The sequence below is a fragment of the Lagopus muta genome, chromosome 9 (genome assembly GCF_023343835.1).
Source record: "Lagopus muta isolate bLagMut1 chromosome 9, bLagMut1 primary, whole genome shotgun sequence".
NCBI lineage: Eukaryota > Metazoa > Chordata > Aves > Galliformes > Phasianidae > Lagopus > Lagopus muta.
The window spans coordinates 18,638,585-18,658,105 of record NC_064441.1 but is presented as its reverse complement, the minus strand read 5'-3'; the positions used below and the strand labels follow the sequence as shown (position 1 = coordinate 18,658,105).

At 47.1% G+C, this 19,521-nt stretch overlaps 1 protein-coding gene across 13 annotated transcripts in view; it reads left to right on the top strand.

Moving 5' to 3' along the window:
* The window catches only part of ST6GAL1 (ST6 beta-galactoside alpha-2,6-sialyltransferase 1), a 32,228-nt gene extending 17,665 nt beyond the window's left edge, over positions 1 to 14,563 (top strand). For all 13 annotated transcript variants that reach the window (XM_048955278.1, XM_048955281.1, XM_048955282.1 and 10 more), the window contains 6 exons: positions 2,750 to 2,879; positions 3,827 to 4,502; positions 7,463 to 7,560; positions 10,443 to 10,544; positions 11,352 to 11,526; positions 13,080 to 14,563. In XM_048955278.1, coding sequence (XP_048811235.1) covers positions 3,878 to 4,502; positions 7,463 to 7,560; positions 10,443 to 10,544; positions 11,352 to 11,526; positions 13,080 to 13,321 — 1,242 coding nt within the window. In that variant the 5' untranslated portion in view covers positions 2,750 to 2,879; positions 3,827 to 3,877 and the 3' untranslated portion in view covers positions 13,322 to 14,563. The remainder of the gene's footprint in view (positions 1 to 2,749; positions 2,880 to 3,826; positions 4,503 to 7,462; positions 7,561 to 10,442; positions 10,545 to 11,351; positions 11,527 to 13,079) is intronic.
* Positions 14,564 to 19,521: the final 4,958 nt, after the last annotated feature.

Sequence of the window (19,521 nt, the reverse complement as noted above, 5' to 3'; positions counted from 1 at the left end):
CTTGCTGAGATAAGCATGGTATTCTCAGCCTGCTCCCTCCAGACTGTGTGGCTTCTTCGTGTGTCATCTGAAATTTAACCACGTTCCTCACTTAAAACACTTCTGCTCATTCTTGACTTTTTTTCTCTCTTTTGTTGCATGTGTTGACTTTGGAAGTGCTTACTTCAGCTCATGGCTCAACAGCTGTTTTATTTTCACAGCGCAGTGATGTTTTGAGAGAAAGCAAGGAATTGCTGTAAGTGAGTCTACTCTGTTTATCTAATTACAAAACGGAAATATATGCAGCTGAATTAACAGGCCAGGTTGGACAGAGCGTCAGAGAGAACTGAAACAGCTCTGGAGGAACAGTGTGTTCACTTCTAATGTATTATCAGTTTTCACCTGATGAGTCTATGAAAAACACTGTTTCTTCTGTTATAAAATGACTCAGTCACAGCTTCTTTGCACTTATAGTCTTGATGATCTCTTTCCCCAGGACAGGAACAGGAGATTTTAAGAACAGATGGGAACTTTAGATAACTTCTCAAATCCTTTTATTTTTTTCCCCTTTTCAGTTTCCTTGGGAGTATCGCTTTATTTTGAGTGGAAGGAGTCCTGCTCTGCACCTCCATCTCATCCTCTGTTTGCAGAAGAGGATCGCATTTCAGATCTGTTTGCCTTTTTCCTCTTTTCTTGTTTTAAGAAGTTAGCAAGCCCATCGAAAGGGACGCAGTGTGCTTAAGTTTTCAAGTGTTTGGTGAGAGCCTTGGGAAAACCCTGAGCTGTCATGGGGTAAGAAAGTTCCTGTGCTGGTTTAGGAATTGCCTGGCAGGTAAGAAGCAAGGCATCAGATTCCACAACACCACAGGGCTCCCACAAGCTAGTATCACTCCTAGTACCTGCTGTTCTACTGCAGTAACTGATCTGAGGAGGAGAGGAATGGCAAGGCATGTATCCTGAGGGCTGGTGGGACCAGAGGGAGAACTGGAAAACCACAGAGAGCCAGCAGTCCCAGGCAGCTGGGCAGCACGACAGCCAAGGATGCTGTGTTAGCAGAGGTGGCATAAAGCTCTGTGGTTTTGGTTTATTACCACGGAACAGATTTGAGTCAGTCCCACTTGCGACATGGCCTGAAGTCACTGCAGGCAGTACAGAGCTGGGGCTTTGGAATGTGGCCCCAAAGGATGTAAGTGAATGGGCTTGGGAGGTGACCAAAGCAATCCAGCTGTGGTCTGCAGGGTTGCATGGCCAGAGTGTGCGTGCGGGGGCATCCTTGTGGGCTGATCCCTAAGCTTTTTACTGATCACTGTAGAAAACAGATAAGAGCTTGCCAGGCTATTATGTCTAACACAGTGGGGCTGCTGTGGTAAGCGTTTCTAGGGTAAATCTGCTGTGGGTCATGGAAATGCAGATTGCCAGCTGTCCTCCTCTACCCGGCTGGGGCAGCTGTTTTGTACCACTCAGCAGGCACCAGCACCCTGAGCTGGGGTTCTGGGCCAGGCCAGGCTGCAGCTCCCTGCAGGGATGAAGCCTCCAGGATGCCAGAGCAGGGAGGTTCTGCCCACCTGGGTGGTTAAGCCTGTGAGTGCTATCCTTGAGAACAGGCTGCCCTTCCCCTTGGTAAAAAAAAAAAGCCACAAAAAAACAACAAACAGCCTCTTTACTTACAAGTCAAAGCAAAATCACTGTTCCCACTGCAGTGCGCACAGTTATCAAGGTGGGAATTGCATTGTGTGAAGTGCAGAATGTAAATTTTTAGGCTCCTCTGGGTGCTCCTCACTATGGGGAACACAAGCTGGCAGTGCTGAGACATTCTGCTATTGCCTGCATCTGAAGATTCCTGGAAATCAGCCCCTCGCTGTTGTGTCAAGAAGCACAAGGCGAATGAAGTCTGGCTAGGAGCCTGCCCAGTGTGTGCTGGAAGGGAGGCGGAAGGAGCCTGGGAGCTTTGCTCTGAGCTGGTTGGTGCTGCATGGCTCATTTGGGGGTTTCTGTTTCTCTCTATTTATAGATTCTGAAAGCACTGCTGTCTGCAGCGGAACTGCGCGCAGAGGGGGTAGAAGGATGCCCACCAGCTGTGGGCTGCTCTGTGTGAAATCACTGGGTTTTTCAGAGTTTCTTAGTAGAGTTAAAATACGAGTAGTCAGCATTAGATGTATAGAATCTTATGCTATGTACTGTACATCTGTAATTTAGCTTACATGGCATTGTCCTGACTTGGTGTTCTGCAGAAGCAAGCTACTTCTTGAAACATATCACCCTGTGAAATCTCGCCTTCTCTAGCAGTATTTCCTTGATTAGAATGAAGCTGTGAGGTTAAAAGATTTGTCTAGACAGTATTTTGTGAGGGCCTGTGCATAAAGTAATATGTTGTAAAGTGATTTTTCATACTACTCGCTCTTTCTTGCTCCAAAAAAGGCCAGGAGTTGTCTGCAGTTGTGTTTGAGGAGGAGCACCTGAATTGCTGAAGAGCAATTAGCAAGATGTTTTCTTGGGAAAAGTTAAGTTTTTTCATCTCCTTTTCTCTTAGCAATGCTCATTGCACGCATTAGCCATCAGCACTGGGGTTTTTACTTCACTGAGAGAATGGACACACAAAGCTGATGTATTATTCATGTTTCTGCTGCTGACAATTCATGCCCGGATGACAGCTTTGATGGGACTACTGCACTTACCTGAGGAAATGCACGTTCATCTTGAAACCTCGAGGTTCTTCCATGAGAGTTTTATTTCTTATTTATTTATTTATTTATTTATTTATTTATTGCAGGTGCTTCTTGAGTCTCTTCAGTGCCTCATGCAGCTGTTGTGTTTGGAGATATCCTGCCTTAAATCCTGGACAAAAATCTGCCAAAAGTCAAAAATGACTTGAGTGGAAGAGCCACTGTTTTGTCCAACAGGTAGGATGTCGGTATTGGTGGCTTCTGATGTATCACAGCTCAGCATAGCTTGCTGTGAGCAAGCTGTCTGTGGAGGGAGTTGCTGCATGAGCCCTGCTAGGGCAGATAATCATCTCCTGAGGTCTCACCACTGGGAGGTGGTTTGTATAAAACTGTTTCACTGGGGAATACAGTTTTGTAGAAAAGACATGAAGGCAAAGTCATCTGAAAGCCATCTGCTGTTGGAGTGCTCCCTTTGATAGCACAGCTGAGGGGAGGTGGAGGTGACTGCTCACACAAGGTGCTGCATAAGGAGATGAACAGTGCTGTACACAGGATCTAGCCTTACTACCTGCAAGGATAGCATACCTTGAATAACATTTATCAAAGAGCATTTGTGAACACAGCCATGCTGTGGCTTAATTGGCTCCCAGCAGCTGGTTTCCCACCAGGAGCATGCTCAGCCCAATGAGGGTTTGCAGAAGTTCCCTGTGTAGTAGCTAGCTGTCAATTGATGAAACTCCTGGTGCTCATGAACTCAGTTTTTTTCTGCATGGTTATGTGCCTTGTTATGTGCTTGGTTAGTGTTCAGGCTTGTGATGAAGTGACAGCTCAGTTCTGGAAGTGCTGCTGGTGGGATTTGCATATTGACTGATTGGGATGGGAGGTGAAGGAGAGCAAAACAGAGGCCTACATTCCTGCCGGTGTGCTTCTAGCTGTGTTAAACATGTTTCAGTGACAGCAGCCCCAGGTCACTGCGACATGCACGTGATGGTTAATAGCCACTTCAAGTCTTATTTGTTTGACATTTGAAGTGGTGAACTTTTGAAATGAGGTCTTTAAATGGGCTGAGGTGTTAAAATTGCCGCTGCATTCTCCCACTCCACACCCACAGCCTCAACTGCTGCCTGGGATTTTTATATGCATGTGTGGATGTGTACCTTTGACTGAGATGTTCTCTTCCCCAGGACCAGCTTGCTGCCCTGAGCTCTCTGTCCCATTTGGATGCAACGTACACTATGGTTCACATCAATGTGCTGAAAAAATTTATGTGTGTTCTTGTGGTGATACTGATAGCTCTGACAGTTTGCCTGTGGAAAGAGACAAGAGGAAGCTACTATGTTCCTTTCAGGAGTGATGATGCACAGGTTCACAGGACTTTGGAAAAATGGAACCTACTTAAATCACAGGGCCTCTTCCACGAAGCTGCTGGTGAAATGGGTCAGATGCCTAAAGCTTTGCCCAACAACCAAAATAAAGTAAAAGGCATCACCTCTGGAGCAGTGGAGAAGTCCAGGAAAGCAGCGGACCATGTGAAGGTATGGGATAAGGACAGCTCATCCAGAAACCTCATACCCAGGCTGCAGAAGGTCAGGAAGAACTACCTGTCCATGAACAAGTACAACGTGACTTACAATGGGAAGATGAATGCTGCTAAACTCAGCCCAGAGAAGCTGCTGTGCCAGCTGCGGGACAGGGTGAACGTGACCATGATACAGGGATCAGATGGGCCCTTCAATTCCTCAGAATGGCAGCACTACCTGCCAGAGAAAAGCCTCAATGAAACAGTGGGCCGCCTGGGCCGCTGTGCTGTTGTGTCCTCAGCAGGCTCTCTGAAATCATCTCGCTTGGGACCAGAGATAGGTTGGTATTTTTCTACTAAGATAAAATCAAGCAATGCTGTTTTATAACATGCACTGAACGGAAGAGACGCTGTGTCATGCTCTTACTCTGCTGGAGCCACAGAGGTGTTTAAAATAAGCTGGAATCTATCCTTGCAGTTCTTTGATGGTGAACAGTACAGGCTAGGAGGAGGTGGGAATAAGGATGAGATGCTCTTCTCCTCTCTCAGTGTGAACGCTGCACATCGTAAGCTTCCTTATGATGCTGTAGGTGACAGTGCCTGTGAGTGTCAGCCTTTGGGCATGCTTGCTCCCATGAGCAACCGCTGATAGCAGCAGCAGTTTCTCAGAAATGAAAAGGATTGTGATAGAAAACAGCTGCAGTCTTAATTCTGGAACCTTGTAAAGATTTGATTATGGTATAACACCATAACACTTCCTCAGCAGGAAAACAGCAAGTAAAAATATTTAGCCAAATGGGTAAGCCCCAAGGGGGAGTGCAAAGGATTGGACTGAGTTGAGAGGATGTGACTTCTGTGCAGGTAGTTCCTTAATAGTGAATCCTTTTAATTTTCATGGTTGTGTTGACCTCACCAGAAACTAGAACTAATACTGAATACCAGGAAGAGGTTTGGAACCTCAAATGTTTGTTTCTTGAGAGGGTGTGGGATGGGTTGAGTAATGCTTATGTGCTCATTGCACGCTTAAGAGGCAGAAACTTTTTTTATTAGTAGAAACTCCTACAGAGAAGGAAGTAACAAAAATAGCAAAAAACAAAACAAAAAAACCAACACAAATAAAGCACAAAAGGGAAAAAAAACAACCACTGAACACAGTCCTGAGCAATCTGCAGATTGCAGACGGCTCAGTGGCCCTGGGCAGTCTTCAGAGGTCTCCTCTATTTCTTGCTTGTGATCATCCAACAGTGGCACTGCCTCACTGAGCCTGGAGGGCAGCTGACTGTGAGTGGTCCAGCAGTTGAGGTCTGTTCTGTGCTACGGCCACAGGACAGGACGGACTTTGGAGGGCTCCATTTGTTGTGTGGAGTTTGGTGATACTTTGCAAAGTCCTGTCTGCCCATATTGATCTGAAGTCAGTACAGTGAGTAACAAATGCTGAAGCATTGGTCTTGTAGTGTGGATTGCAAAGAAGCCAGCGTCGATACTATAGAGCACTTTGTATCGTTAAGGAAGCAGCGTCAGGGTCTGTCCAGCCTTCAGGTCTGGGTTTTATGCTTGGCAGAAAATTCTCCTGTGGCTGCAGTCCCACTTTGTTCACTGCTTATTGTTTGGGACTCTGTGAAGATTCACACTGCACTTCACTCGCTGCAGGAGGAGTATGCATGATTGCTCTCTCCTGTAGAAATTGCTTGCAGGCTTCAGTACTTCAGTGTGTTTGTAAGTTATCGGCTGGATCAGGTCCCTTTGGCCTGTACTAAGCTGGAAGTAGCCCTCATCCTCTGAAACAAGTAGACAGATAACCCTTTAATACATTATTTAGAAACAACTGAGGGAAACCTTTCAGCTGCAGTGACAGGCTGCTGTAGGGAGGTGAGGGTTTGTGCTGGCAAGTGCCCAGAGGCTGTCCCTAGTGGGTGCCCCTCAGAGCAGGGAGCAGGTGCTGGGTGAGGATGAACAGCATGAGCTGTGTTGAAGTGCACTGAAGGATGTGATAAGAAGGGCGGTGGCAGCATTAACCGGGGCAGCACTGCCTCCTGACACAAACTGCTGTTGACATTTGTTTGATGTCATTGTTTTAGCCTCCTGATGAACTCTTGAGGCCAAGTAGGGTCGAGTGCGAGGAAGGCAGACCTGACTTTGAGCACCTTTCTGGGCTGGAGCTTTCTCAGAAGTGATCTCTTGTTTGATGCTCTCCTGTCACCCTGATGGCTTGTTTCCAGCAGTGTTTGTGCTGACTCCTGTGATGGGACCGCTCAGGAGCTGAGGATGCTGTCACAGCACATTGTAATCCAGCATGCAAGTGCTGGATCTGGGATGCGAGCAGCCAGGCAATGGAAGGGCTGTGCCTCTGCTGCTGCAGAGTGGAGAGCATGCCAAGTGTGCAGAGCAATGTCTGTGCCTGCAGCCTCCTAGTCTGTCCTCTGGGCTGAAGCATCAGTCTGTTCCAGATCACACTGGATGAATTCTGGAAAGGTCACTGTGTAATGTGCCCTGGGCGAATGCCATTAACCCTGCTGCCATCCCAGTTAGCAGGCCTTGTGTCTGAATCACAAACTGGCACCTGTTAGCTCAAGCAGGCATCTCTGCTAATGATTCTGCATGCTTTTGGCTGCTCGGGAGCCCAGTCTCACTGCTGCTCCTTCAGCTGAGTGCTGTGAATAATGAGGGATTTAGGAGCGCATCTCTGTTCATGTACAGTTTTCCCCAGTTTTGGTCTGACATATTTCTGCGGAGGAAAAATTGTGGTTTGTTTGGGGGAAGGTGCCAAAAAGGAACTAAATCTTAAAATGAAGCCTTTGCTTTGAAGCTTGGTTGAGCACAAGAGACTGCTGAATAATTATTCTTTAAAGGGCTGGGGGTATTTTGTCTGTGTAATCACATTAAATGAGGAAGAAGGGTGGTAGATCGGAATGGGGAGATCCTGTTTAATGGGCAGTGCTTGTCTTGATGAGTTCTTGATGATAACAAGGTCTGTGAGTTACCAGTGAAAAACCAAATTGAGGAAATGCTGAGCGCAACACAACCACTGGGAGTCAGACAGGATGCCACAATGAGTTCATCAAACACCATTTTTAAGTGTACACTTGAGGTGTAATAATGCTTGGTGTCTGGCTCAAGTTGTGCGTGTAAACTATAAAATCATAGAATTATCAAGGTTGGAAATGACCTTCAAGGTCATCGAGTCCAACCGTCAGCCTGTCCCCACCATGCCTGCTGGGCTGGTGCATGTGATCACATGGGAAATCTCCATAGCTCCAAAGCCAGCTGCCAGCTCACTGCTTTCACTCTGTTCTGCTTTCAGACAGCCATGATGCCGTCTTGCGCTTTAATGGGGCTCCTGTCAAGGGATTTCAAGAAGATGTGGGTCAAAAAACAACGATCCGTCTTGTTAATTCCCAGGTAGGTGTGATGAAAGTTCAAACAGACCCAGCATGGCACAGCTTCATGTCTCTCCTCTGCTTGGGAGCTGAATCACAGAATCATCGCAGGATGGCCTGGGTTGAAAAGGTCCACAAAGATCATCTAGTTTCAACCCCCCTGCTTTCTGCAGGATTGCCAGCTACTGGATCAGGCTGCCCAGAGCCACATGCAGCCTGGGTGAATCCAGCTGAATGGTGGGGAATGGCCTTCCTCCTAACAGGGACACGGGCAAACCTTCTCCCCATTGCTCAGATACCTTCTGAGGCTCCTGCATTAAAATTACCACGTGCTGGATGTTGTGCTGCTTTTCTGCTCACAGATTTTGCATATAGCGTATTAGTAGGCTCGTTAAATGGCTGAAGATAAGTGCCCAAGAAATGCACTTCGGAGCGTTAGCATCCTGCTGTGCTCTGCTCTGCAGCTTGCTCCTCTCAGTTCCCCTGTGTTCAATTAGCACTCAGATGTGGGACGGTTTGTCCTTGTTCAGCCAGTCTTTTTTTGGCAGCCACATCTGGCAGCTCACATCCTTCCTCTGCCCTGTTTGACCTTTCTGTATTTTATCTTCTTCCTTTTGTGCTCTTTACGATGGCAGATAGGCGTTATCACTTGAGAAATCTTGCTCTGAAGAAAGTGCCAATTGCTGCTCTTCCTGTGATACAAAGTTGTTTGTCAGTGAAAATATGTACGTGACCTGGGTTATTTGCACAGGGAGGAGGGTAACATCATGACTGCATGAGTGTAGGATAGCACCAACAACGCTGTGTGACCGCTCTAGTTTTGGGCTAAGTGTGAGCACTGCTGCTGTCCCCCTTGGCAGCTCTTGTTTTGGCTCCTGCCACTGATCCATCCTCAGTCCACTCCTCAAATGAAGGAGGTGGGATGCCCTGTATCTAATCTATCAAACTAGTCTGTGTTCGTTGCTGTCCCTTCGGCATGGGTGGCCAGTGGCCCTGAGTTGCTTAATAGTTGTTCTGATGTATTTTCTGTAACAAACACAACCAGCTAGATTTGGGAACAGTGCCCAGTTGTTAGTTTGTTCACAAGTTGGAGATTTTTACAGTACAATGGGGTATCTTGTGCAGCTATTTAGGAAGGAAAGATTAATGGGGTGATCATAGTGTCAGGGGAGGAGTTTGGGATCCTCAGAGCTGAGGATGGGCTTCTAGGTCCACAAGCTTGGTGGTTGTTCTAAATAGAGAAATTCTTTAATGTTCCCTTGCCTATTTTCTCAGACCTTGACTGTTCCCTTTGTCCTGCTTTTTTAATGGCATGTGTTCCTGTAGTCTTCTGCAAAGCATCAGTTTGCCCTGGGAAAGCTCTCACATCTTACAAAAATAAGTGCTGAGGACACTGTGGGGGGAATACTAATGTCGTTATGTAGGACACGATTCCTTTCAGCTGAGCTGACCAGGGAGCAGATTACCAAGGGCTTCCTCCTAGCTCTTGTTTACAGCTCTCCTTGGCTGTGACTGAGAGTTCTCTGCCATTGCTGCATTTGCTGATATTGGCATTAATGAGTCTGCAGGGAGAAAAAAGGAGATAGTACACCCATGGAGTGAAATAAGGTTGTGATGGCTGAAAGAGAGCATGTTTGGATTACAGGGCAGAAACTGCAGTAGCTGGAGAGCAGGAGCTCGTTATAATCTGGTGGGTAATTGTACCAGGAGGGTAGGTAGCACTAGCAAGATATTTGCTAAGCAATGAGTTAGCTAAAGACCAACTTCAACTAGTAAATGAATGGATTAGTCAGCTCATTAGAATCAAAAGACTGAGCAAGACAAATAAGTTGTGTAGCAGTTTAAGTGGTGTTTAAGTACTTAGAAAGAATCAGTCCCTCTATTGACAGAACTGATAGGCACTGAAGGTATGCCCGGGCATAGGGCTGCCCAGAGCCAGAGCCCCACCTGGCCTCTTACAGCTGGGCATTGGTGCCTCTGGGCAGCCCTTGGGAGGCTGGTGTGCCTCTGCTGGCTCACGTGGCGGTGCTTGGCCCACCTTTGCTTCCTCTGCTGCTCAGCTTCTCTTGAATCCTCCTTCCACGTGTTTCACATCAGCTTTTATTTTCTTTCTTTTTTTTTTTCCCTGGAAAAAATTCCTGGAAGATTTCCAGCCTTTCAATGGAAACAGGAAAATGAAAACAAAACGCCAGCTTTCCTCACCCTGTTTCTGCCCCGTGGCATCCCACCCTTACCCAGCTGAGGGGCAGCCCATGCCAGCTGCCTGGGCCTACAGGAGCTGCACTGCACTCCAGCTTTGGGGCACGCTGTCAGCAGGTGACCTAGATACTGCCACTGCTGCAAGGAAATGAGGCCATGCAGTGCTCGTGCTTGAGGGAAAGCCTAATCCTCTGGAGCTGGCAACAGATGTGAGGAAACCCATTTTGCTTTTCGAGTAATAGACATCTGGGCCAGCCGCAGTGTCCCTGAGCACTGGTTAGCAGAGGCGATCAGTTTGCTGCTGGAGGCAGCCTAGATACTTCAGGGTAAATGGAGTAGCTCTTAATTAGGCCCTCTGCGAGCATGAGGAAAATGGGAGCTGATTTTTATGACAGTGAGCAAGCACAGCTTGTAAAGAATTGCTGATGCAAGTTAAGCCTGAGGGCAGAGAGGGCAAAAGACCAGCTTCTGTCTCAGTGGCCTGTGCTTGCTTTTCAGGGCAAACCTGTGTTAGTGCAGGTTGTTGGAGACTGTGCCAGCGGTGTATGGGTGGCTGCAGGAGTCATGTCCTTGTCTGTGTGCTGTGGGACATGCTTTGGGAGCAGCAGAGGGGTGGCTGTAGCTGTGCTCAGTGGGCTTCGCTGCTCCACCGCTGCTGATGCTGATGGTGTGTATCGACGTGTTGTGTTTGTTGTGTCGTTCCAGCTGGTCACTGTTGAGGAGCAGCAGTTCCTGAAAGATGCTCTGTATAACACTGGAATCTTGATTGTCTGGGATCCAGCGCCGTATCATGCAGAAATACATGAGGTAAGGCTGAGGTTTCTGTAAATAAGATCAGATGCATGCTTTGAAGCGCAGCTTTTAGCTTGCATCTTCCTAATATGAACAATCACTCATTTTGAGGTCGTTCTTGTTTACCTCATGCGTTATGATGGGATTGGATAGCTCTGAAGATGTAAGCTAACGTCACCTCCCTGTATTAGATTTTCACTTGTGGGCATTGCAGTCCCTCTGGCAGTACAAAAGTACAAATGTTTTGCCCAGTCCCACATCTCCAAGTGGTGTAAGGATGTATGCACAGCCCGTATAAAGTCAGTGGAACCAGGATGGGGTATTTGTGGTGTAGGAAAAGGTATCAAAACAGCTTTCTGGAAACATGTCCTTCCAAGTGTTTTTACTGAAAGTAGAATGTTACGATGCAAATGAGCCCGGCCTGCTTGAGGAGGTGGTGCTGTGGGAACTCTCCTGCAGCATGGGATGCCTTGTGCTCAGAGTGGAGAGGCGAAGGGGTCTGCAACGTTGAGACAGACTTCTCAATATCGTTGGCTGTGGGGGTTTGCAGAGTGAAATGATACAAGACAGCTGACTTATAAATAGTCCTTCTCTGCCAGAGGGAGGAGATATGGATTTTCCCCCTCTGTTCATTAAAGCAAGTTCCCTCACAGACTTGAAGGGCAGGTTTGGTTGAGCAGCACGCAGCATGTAGAGATCCAGCAGGACCTCTTCCCTTGGCAGCAGCAGGTTAACTCACTGATAGCCTTCCTGTTTGCCATTGGTTGTAGGCAAGGGCATGCTGCAGAGAAAACCATCTGACCTCTTGTTTCTGTTTTGCAGTGGTACCAAAAGCCAGACTACAAGTTTTTTGAAGCCTACAAGTTGTATCGCATTAGACATCCAGAGCAGCCCTTCTATATCCTGAATCCAAAGATGCAGTGGCAACTCTGGGATATTCTGCAGGAGAATTCCTTAGAGCATATTCAGCCTAACCCACCGTCTTCAGGAATGTTGGGTGAGATAACTGCCTTCTAAACTTCATGTTCAGCTTATAAGAGTTCTTCAAAATGCCATTTTCAAAGACAGCTATGGATTTATGTTGTATGAAGGCTTATCAGAATTGCTTTTGCAGTGCTTGTCTTATGCCAGAATTCAAGCATCATGTCTCAAAGGTATCATTTTGGTTGTGTTAAAATAAGCAGCACCCCTCTGGAACAGCAGTTAAAAACATGGCCTGGTTCCATGTGGGAATAGGTGAGCAGAATGCAGCATCGAGATGTTCTTGAGGATTTCTGGCTCCTAAAACCAGAGCAGTTCAACTATGTGGGGTGCAGAGAGGAACATACGGCTCCTGTGGGTTCAGATCTCATCAGGGAAATAAGTCAACAGACTTATTTATTTACTGTAGATTAAATCTGAGTGGTTACCTAATATGTATATGGAAAGAAAAACATACAGCTAAAGGCCTCATCACAGCACGGGGTTGGGGGTGGTCTGACTGACTGCTTTGATTCACTATGCTGATTTCTTGTCAGCATGCTAAATCCAGGCTCCCAGCAAAGAGGCTCACTTTGCGTTCCTCCATTGCAAAGCTTTTGCTTGTTTTCAGCAGGTAAATCTCATGGCCATGTCAATTAGAAGGAACAGACCTCAGGATTCACATGTATGTTGAAGTCACAGAAGTGTGGTCTCGTTCACTATGTGGACATCAATCTGTTGCACTTCAGCCAGTATTCCACTGTTGCCTCTAGTCCCATCTCTGCCAGGCACCTTCTGTATCTATGTAAAAAGATGTGGAGCTGTTGGAGCGGGTCCAGAGGAGGCCACAAAGATGGTCAGAGGACTGGAGCACCTCTCCTGTGAAGATAGTTTGAGGGAGCTGGGCTTGTCTGGAGAAGGCTCCGGAGCAGACCTTACTGCAGCCTTCCAGTAGTTACAGGGAGTGGATAAACAGCAGAGAAGCTGACTTTTTACATGGTCTGATAGTGACAGGACAAGGGCTTTAAACTAAAGGGAGATTTAGATTAGATATTAGGGAGAAATTCTTTACTCAGAGGGCAGTGAGGCCCTGGCACTGCTGCCCAAAGAAGTGTGGGTGCACCATTCCTGAAGGTGCTCAGGGCCAGGCTGGAAGGAGTCCTGGGCAGCCTCATGGGGGCAGCCAGCCCACGGTAGAGGGCTGGAACATAATGGACTTTAAGGACTCTTTCAGCCTAAGCCATTCTATGATTTCTGCCAGTTAAACACCTCGTTTTCTTTGCCTGCCTTGCCCTTGCACTGTACCAATTACATCATCACACGTGCCAGACAATTGCATAAGAATACAGCCATGTAATTACAGCATGACTGTCACTGTAAACAGCTCACTGTGGTCAAATCCATCAGCTGTGTTGCAGCTGCACCGAACAGCCCCATCCAGCCTGGTGTGTTTTCTCCCACTTTCTACTGAACTTAGGAAGGAGGAAACCCTTCCCTTTGGAGTGGGATGCTTCTTGCCTGGCCGTTCCCCTCACTGCAGTGGTTTATGTGCTCCCAGGGCCGCACTGACGTTGGTCTCTCCCTGCACAGGCATCGTGATCATGATGGCGCTCTGCGATGAGGTGGATGTGTATGAATTTCTCCCTTCTAAGCGGCAGACGGACATTTGCCACTACTACCAGAAGTTTCACGACCGTGCCTGCACCATGGGAGCTTACCACCCTCTCTTGTTTGAGAAAAACTTGGTGAAGCATTTAAACCAAGGCACCGATGAGGACATCTATACTCACGGGAAGGTTACTTTGCCTGGCTTCCGAAATGTACACTGCTAGCAAATCAGTTTTTATTGTCTTTAGACTTCTGCCTCGACCGTCGAAGCACTTTGAAAATCAGGGTTGTCACGTTCATTAGGTCTAAGCACTGGTGTGTTTTGACAGCTCTTCCACCTTGCGACGCTTAGGACTCTTTGGCATAGCTTCTCCAAACTGGAAGGCAGTGCAATACGTTGTGGTACATCCACACAGTGTCTGTGTGAGCCTCTGCAATAAACGTCTTCCTCGTGGGGCTGGGCTCATGCAGCCGGTGGAGCCTTTGGCTCAGCTGATGATGCTGTATGGGAATCACAGGAGATGCTTTCTAAGCAGAGACTGCACAAGGCTGAATCAAGTGCTGATAAAGTTCAGCTTGCTTCAGAGGGGTTCTGGCAGCTGAAAGCCTGATCTGCTGAGAAACAAGAGACATTCTTTGACACTTGTTCCCATCGCCCTGGAGCTCTCTGTAGCAGTGATTTAAGGAATCACTGTTAAAGCTGGGTACTGATTAGCTCAACTCCTAGTCCACAATATTTGATTTTACCATTAGAATAAGCAAGGCAACTGCCTTTCAAAATACAAGGCTTTTAAATCATCCGGGTGGCATTTTTGACATGTGATAAGGGAGGCAATTCATGATTCAGGAATTTCTGCAAGATATTTTTAGGCATTTTAATGGAGGTTTTTTGTTTTAATAATTTTAATCAAGTTTTATTGACCATTTACTTTTCCAGTACAGTGTCATGTTTGGTACAAAAGCAGCTGTATTTTGAACATGTTTTGGTGGTGGTGTTGAAAAGCACAGATGGGAAAACTCACTGGAAGCTGGTACTTCTTTCTAACTCTCTGCTAATCTACCTCTGTAATTATTGGCAAATTGTCTTCTGTCTTGTCTCCAGTAACAAAAAAGCCACATAGCAGCTGGATGGATGAGATGCAGCTCTCTACAAGCTAAGCAGGGCCATTCTCATTGCTGTTGTGTGCTTTCTGAATGCATGGCGAGCAGATACATTGCCTCCATTCTTCATCAGCGGTGAGGAAGGAGAGAGGGCTCTGCTCCCCTTGCTGGAACTCAGGCAGAAGGGAGCAGGGCACCTTTTCTCTCTCATGTGGCCTCATGGTGGAAGCAGCAGCTCTGCAATCTGTGTGTCAATGAGAACACCTAGTCCTTTTCCATACTGATGTATTCCTTGGTTATCTGTAAAGAAAACCTCTTCTTCTCTTGTTTTGAATAAATCCTGTGAAGTCACTGGCCCATTCTTACCTTGGTGAAACCAGTGTAAATATTGTTCGTGGGGCCTTGTGCCAGAGCAGGTGGGAACTGCAATGTGCTCCTTTTGGTGAGCAAGGGGCCCTTATCTGCTCCTTGGTGAGTGTTCTTTGTTGGATCTGTCACTGATAGAGACGTGTTGGGGCTTTTCTGTTTGATTTTATAAGTATGGCCCTTACTATTGCTATTGTCCAGGAGCACTTCTGTCTCATTAGGCATTTGGTTTCTTTCCTTATGCTGAGCTGTTAGGGAAAGATCTTGGAGTTTCTCCTGCACACAGCACTTTACTGCTGACTTTGTTCTGTGGGTGGTGAGCAGACCTGGTTTGGGCAAAGGTGGGAAATGAACAGAGAAAAGCTGACCTCTGGGATGGTTTGGCAAAACGTATTTCTGGTGCAGTTTCTGTCCGTGTAAGTCTGACAGCAAGAGGAGATGCAGCTTGTAAGGACATAATGCTGAATTTACCTCCTGACTTATTTTCTTCATGAAGCTGAGTATGTTAGCTAGCATAAGAGGATGCATGTGGATGAGTACCTTCTTGATGCAGCTGCTTTTGAATTCAGAAGCCCAGCAGCAGAAGGGAGACCCTGCCATGCTGTCAACGTGACACTGAAAATGATTTTCAGTGTGATACAGAATTGGATGGGGAGGGAGAAGGGGAGGAGCGAAGGAAGTTGACTGAAAGTGCTGTGGTTCGCTGCAAGTAACTTCTGACAGAAACTAGATCTCTTTAAACAGAAGCAGATACTTCCCAAAGTGCAATGAACTTGTTTTGCTGTCTGCATGCCAGTGCTGAGCGTGCAGCCTGTTTTGAAGGCCAGCATGCTTTGAAAGCTGTCTTTCTGGGAACAAACCCAGCCTGAAGTGCCTTTATTTCCATTCATGCCGAAATCTTGCAGTGCTTTTTCTGCCTGGCCCTGGAGTCCTTTACAAAAACAGTAGTACAGCACTTCCAGGAGCCCACACAGTTATAAACACTTGAAAAAAGAAGCTTTTCAGTAGATGCTGATGGATGTTTTTCATGTTAGAAAAAGATTTAGCCTGGGCATCTGTAATTTGCAGTTGCAAAGAATTCTGACATCTGACGTGGGTTGGTAAAGATGCTGGACTGGAAATCAACTTGCAGTGACAGCAGGAGCTCCAAGAATTGCTGTTGCAGACAGCTATAGGTGGCAGAAACCATCTCAGGGTCTTCTTGGAGAACAGGGACTTGGGAGGAGGCCTTCAGGGCTGGGTTGGGTGGAGCGCTGGGCACCTCATCTGGTGGGTGGCAGGGGGAGACACTGGGTGGCCTTTGAGGTCCCTCCCAGCCCAAGTCATTCTATGGCTTTATGATAGGATTGGTGGGGTCATGGGTATCTGCACATGAAAGGAAACAGGACCCTTCTCTTTGGTGGTGTGGTGAGATGGGTGACTTGCTGTGCCTGTGCTGTGGCATCGGGGCTAAGAGAGCCAGCAGCAGGGGGTGGTTGGTTGGATGTTCCTCTTTATTTTTGCCCCTTGTTGTACAATACAGAAGCAGCATCTGTGGTAGAAAATGTACTCTTAGTGCAGTGGGGAAAAATAGCAAATGCATAGCTTTTGGTGGTGTGTGTGCAGGAGGAAGGCTATTTTCAAGGCTATTTTCAGCACTGTTTACCATGAAAGGACAAAAAGAAATGTCTTTAAATTCAGTTCATCAGTTTTTTGACAGAGCTGTTATATTAACCCAAGTGTGTGCTGTCCAGGAGTGGGCAGGTCACATCCACAGAGACAGCCTGCAGGGCTTCCTGGGGCTTGAGGGGTCCAGATCCAGTCCTTAAGTTCAGGCAGTAAGCTTTGGGAGTTTGAGAGGAAAGGAATCGTGGAGTCACAAAATCACCAAGTTGGAAAAGACCTCTAAGGTCATCCGGTCCAACTGGAATCACTACCATGTAGGCAGCATCTAGCTATGCTTTCCTTTTGTGCTTGTTCAGACATCACCTAGCTAACTCGGTTAGGAGAGGTTATCCTAAGAGACTTCAAGACTTGGCCACGTGACAGAGTTTTGGGAAGAAATGTGAGTATGCAAAGAGAAAATGTAAACCATAACTGGTAGAAAACAGCATCTTGTAAGCTGACATTGAATTCCCACATCTCAGCTCTCGTGTTTGGCTGTTATTAGATGGATCTTTTTATGGGACTGAGGTTTGTTTTCAGGAGCCCAAAGCTGATCAGTTCTGCAGGCTGTGCAGAAAAAGCCCTCAGCTCTCTGGATACAGGCAGTCCTACTGCATGGGTAGCAGAAGAAATAATACAGAAATACAAATTGTTTTTTTTTTTCAGCTGACAGCCTTGAAGCACTGAAAGTTTGTCACAGTTTGGAACTGTGTTAAGAACAAAAGAGCCTTTTTGAGACTGAAAGTTGATATGGTTTTATCCTTTATTCTTTTATTCTTTTACCTTGAGGAATCAGAGCCTATCAAAATACATGGCTTTCATCCGTTTTCTAAAGTCAACAGTGAATGCATGCCATCCTGGGACCCTGCTGGAACAGGTAGTAGGAGATCTCTGGAGATGGGCCAGGTCCTACTTGTATGCTGCAAAGAAGACACATACGTAAGTGTGCTGCTCAGGATTTGATTTTCATTTTGGCAAAGGTCACAGCAGCACCCCTGCTCCTGTAAGAAACAGCACTGGACTCGAATGTATTTGATAGATGGGTGTGATGAGCAGCCAGGTTAGCCATCCCATCCACCCCAACCCTGTCTCATTTCATGTCCTCTCTGGGAGAACAGTGGTTCTTGTCACTAAATTCAGGAGCAGTTGGCAATGCCTGACTGTCTCCTGGCTTAAAGGTTTTGACTGTGATGAGGTCACGTATCAGAGGGCAGCAAAGCCCACAGCCGGTTCATGTTTTGCTCCCAAGGAGGTCTGAGGCTGCAGGGCCTTTGCTGCAATGCTGCATGTTGCAGTGCTGCTGTGAGCATTGAGTTGGTGACATCGGTCTGACCATGCACCTAAGGCACCCCTCAGGAGTCACTGCTTGCTCAAAGCACGGGCTGGAAAGTCCCACACCACCTCTTGCTTAACTGCAGGTTAAAAATTTGCTCTTTATTTACCTGCTGATGTACCTCATGCTTCAAGTATGAGGGCTCTGGCCGGGCTGAAGCTGGGACAGGGTCCCCAGGAAGCAGGCAGCTGGACAGCCCTCGCTGCAGCTCATCCCATGATGGGAGAAGGTGCTCGCTCTGACAGCGTGGTTTTCACTTGCCAAGCACTAAAAATGAAAAACCTTGACAAGTATATGGTAAAAGTCAGCAGGAAATTGCATTTTCTGTGAGAAGGGGAGCGCTGTGAATTGGGTTTCAGGAAATGATATGTTACCAATGCCACTCCTGCAGCTCAGCGCGCCGGGTCCTGGCTGGCAGCCATCGGTGCCTAAAGTCAGTGCAGTTTTGCTGCAGGGTTAGTATGTAAAAGCTGTTTCACTGAACTGAATACACAACAGAAATCCTGCAGTGTCTCAGGATTAGTTTCCATTCACAAACCCGAGGAGCTCCGTGCCTGCTGCGTTAACCTGAGCGAGATGCTCCATGCTGATGTGCCACAGTGCTCCTCACATAACCAGGCTTATGGTGTTCAGTGTCACTTAAGGAGTCTGCTCCTGCTCTGATAAGACTGCTGGCTTTTATTGCCCCATCAGGTGTACATACACCTGTGTGAGAGGAAGAGGCAAGAAGCTGGCTGCCCTCTTCCGCACTACAGGTATGCAGGAGATGTGCTGGGATATGGGGACAGGAGCCCAGGTCCTGTCTGTTGGCCATCACTTGGCAAAGTACAGCCATTTTAGTACTCATCTCAGCCATTTCAATATGTGCAGGAGGGGAGAGCCATGTTCACATCCTTTTTTTTCCCCTAATTTTCTGGCACGCTTTCTCCCTGGAAGCCGGAGCTATTAGCATTTATTCTCTCAGGACACTATGGCTCTCTTCAGCTCTGAGTCACTTTTCCAATTACAAATTAATTTATCCAGCATTGCTACTTGCTGCGATGAGCAATAATGAGAAACACTCTTATCTTGAACTGAAATGGGCTAAAGGGAAGAAGGGATGTACGTGTGGTGTGTCTCCGGGCAGCTGGATGTGTGTGTTTATTGCAGGAAGCAATAAGGGCAGAGAGCTCAGGTGGAATCTGTCTGGAGCTGCAGGGCAGTGCTGGAATGCGACGGTGACCCAAAGCCAGAACTGAGGGCTGACCCAGGGAGCTGCAGGCTCCAAGCTGGTTGTGGAGGAAGGTGCTGTGCTGCCTGCCTGCACCTCATGCTCACCCTGCAGACAAACCTCTGCCTCGATGGCTGCTGCTGTCTTCTGCCTGGGAGCTGGAAGACTTGTTCCCACAGGCCTGGATGGGTTTTTGTGCTTCGTGTCTTAATTGCTTCATCCTTATCTGGAAATGAATTTGGAGAAGCACAGCTAAAACAAACATCCAATCTTGTTCTTGGAAACACCGATGTCTGTTTGCCAGATATGTCTGTGTCCTTCCAAGTTAATGAGCAACGCTCTGAGGCAGCGTGGGGTTGCACCAAATGGAAAGTCAGGTAGGTGGAGGCCTGCAAAATGCCATGGGGATGGTCCAGCTCAGAATGAGCAGGGTCTCTGCATGATGGGCAGCTGTAGGGCCATCTCTACAGGTGTTCTTCTTTCATGTTCAAAGCCTCAGGCCAACAGTAAGTTGTAAAATAAACAATAAATCCTATTTTCTGCCTTAGGAAGTCAGTCAAGTGAAGCTACATTTGCAGTGTAATGTAGTAGTTTAACCTTCTGGGTTTATTTCAGAATTTTAAAGCTGAGTGTGTGTCTGTATCTGGGTTAAACAGTCCCAGCAAATGGGTTTTATCTGAGTACACCACGGTGGATTCTGGCAAGTAGAGTGGATTTGGTCTGTGACTGCTTAACCACTGTAGTTCTGCTTGTGGATGGTTTGTTTCGTT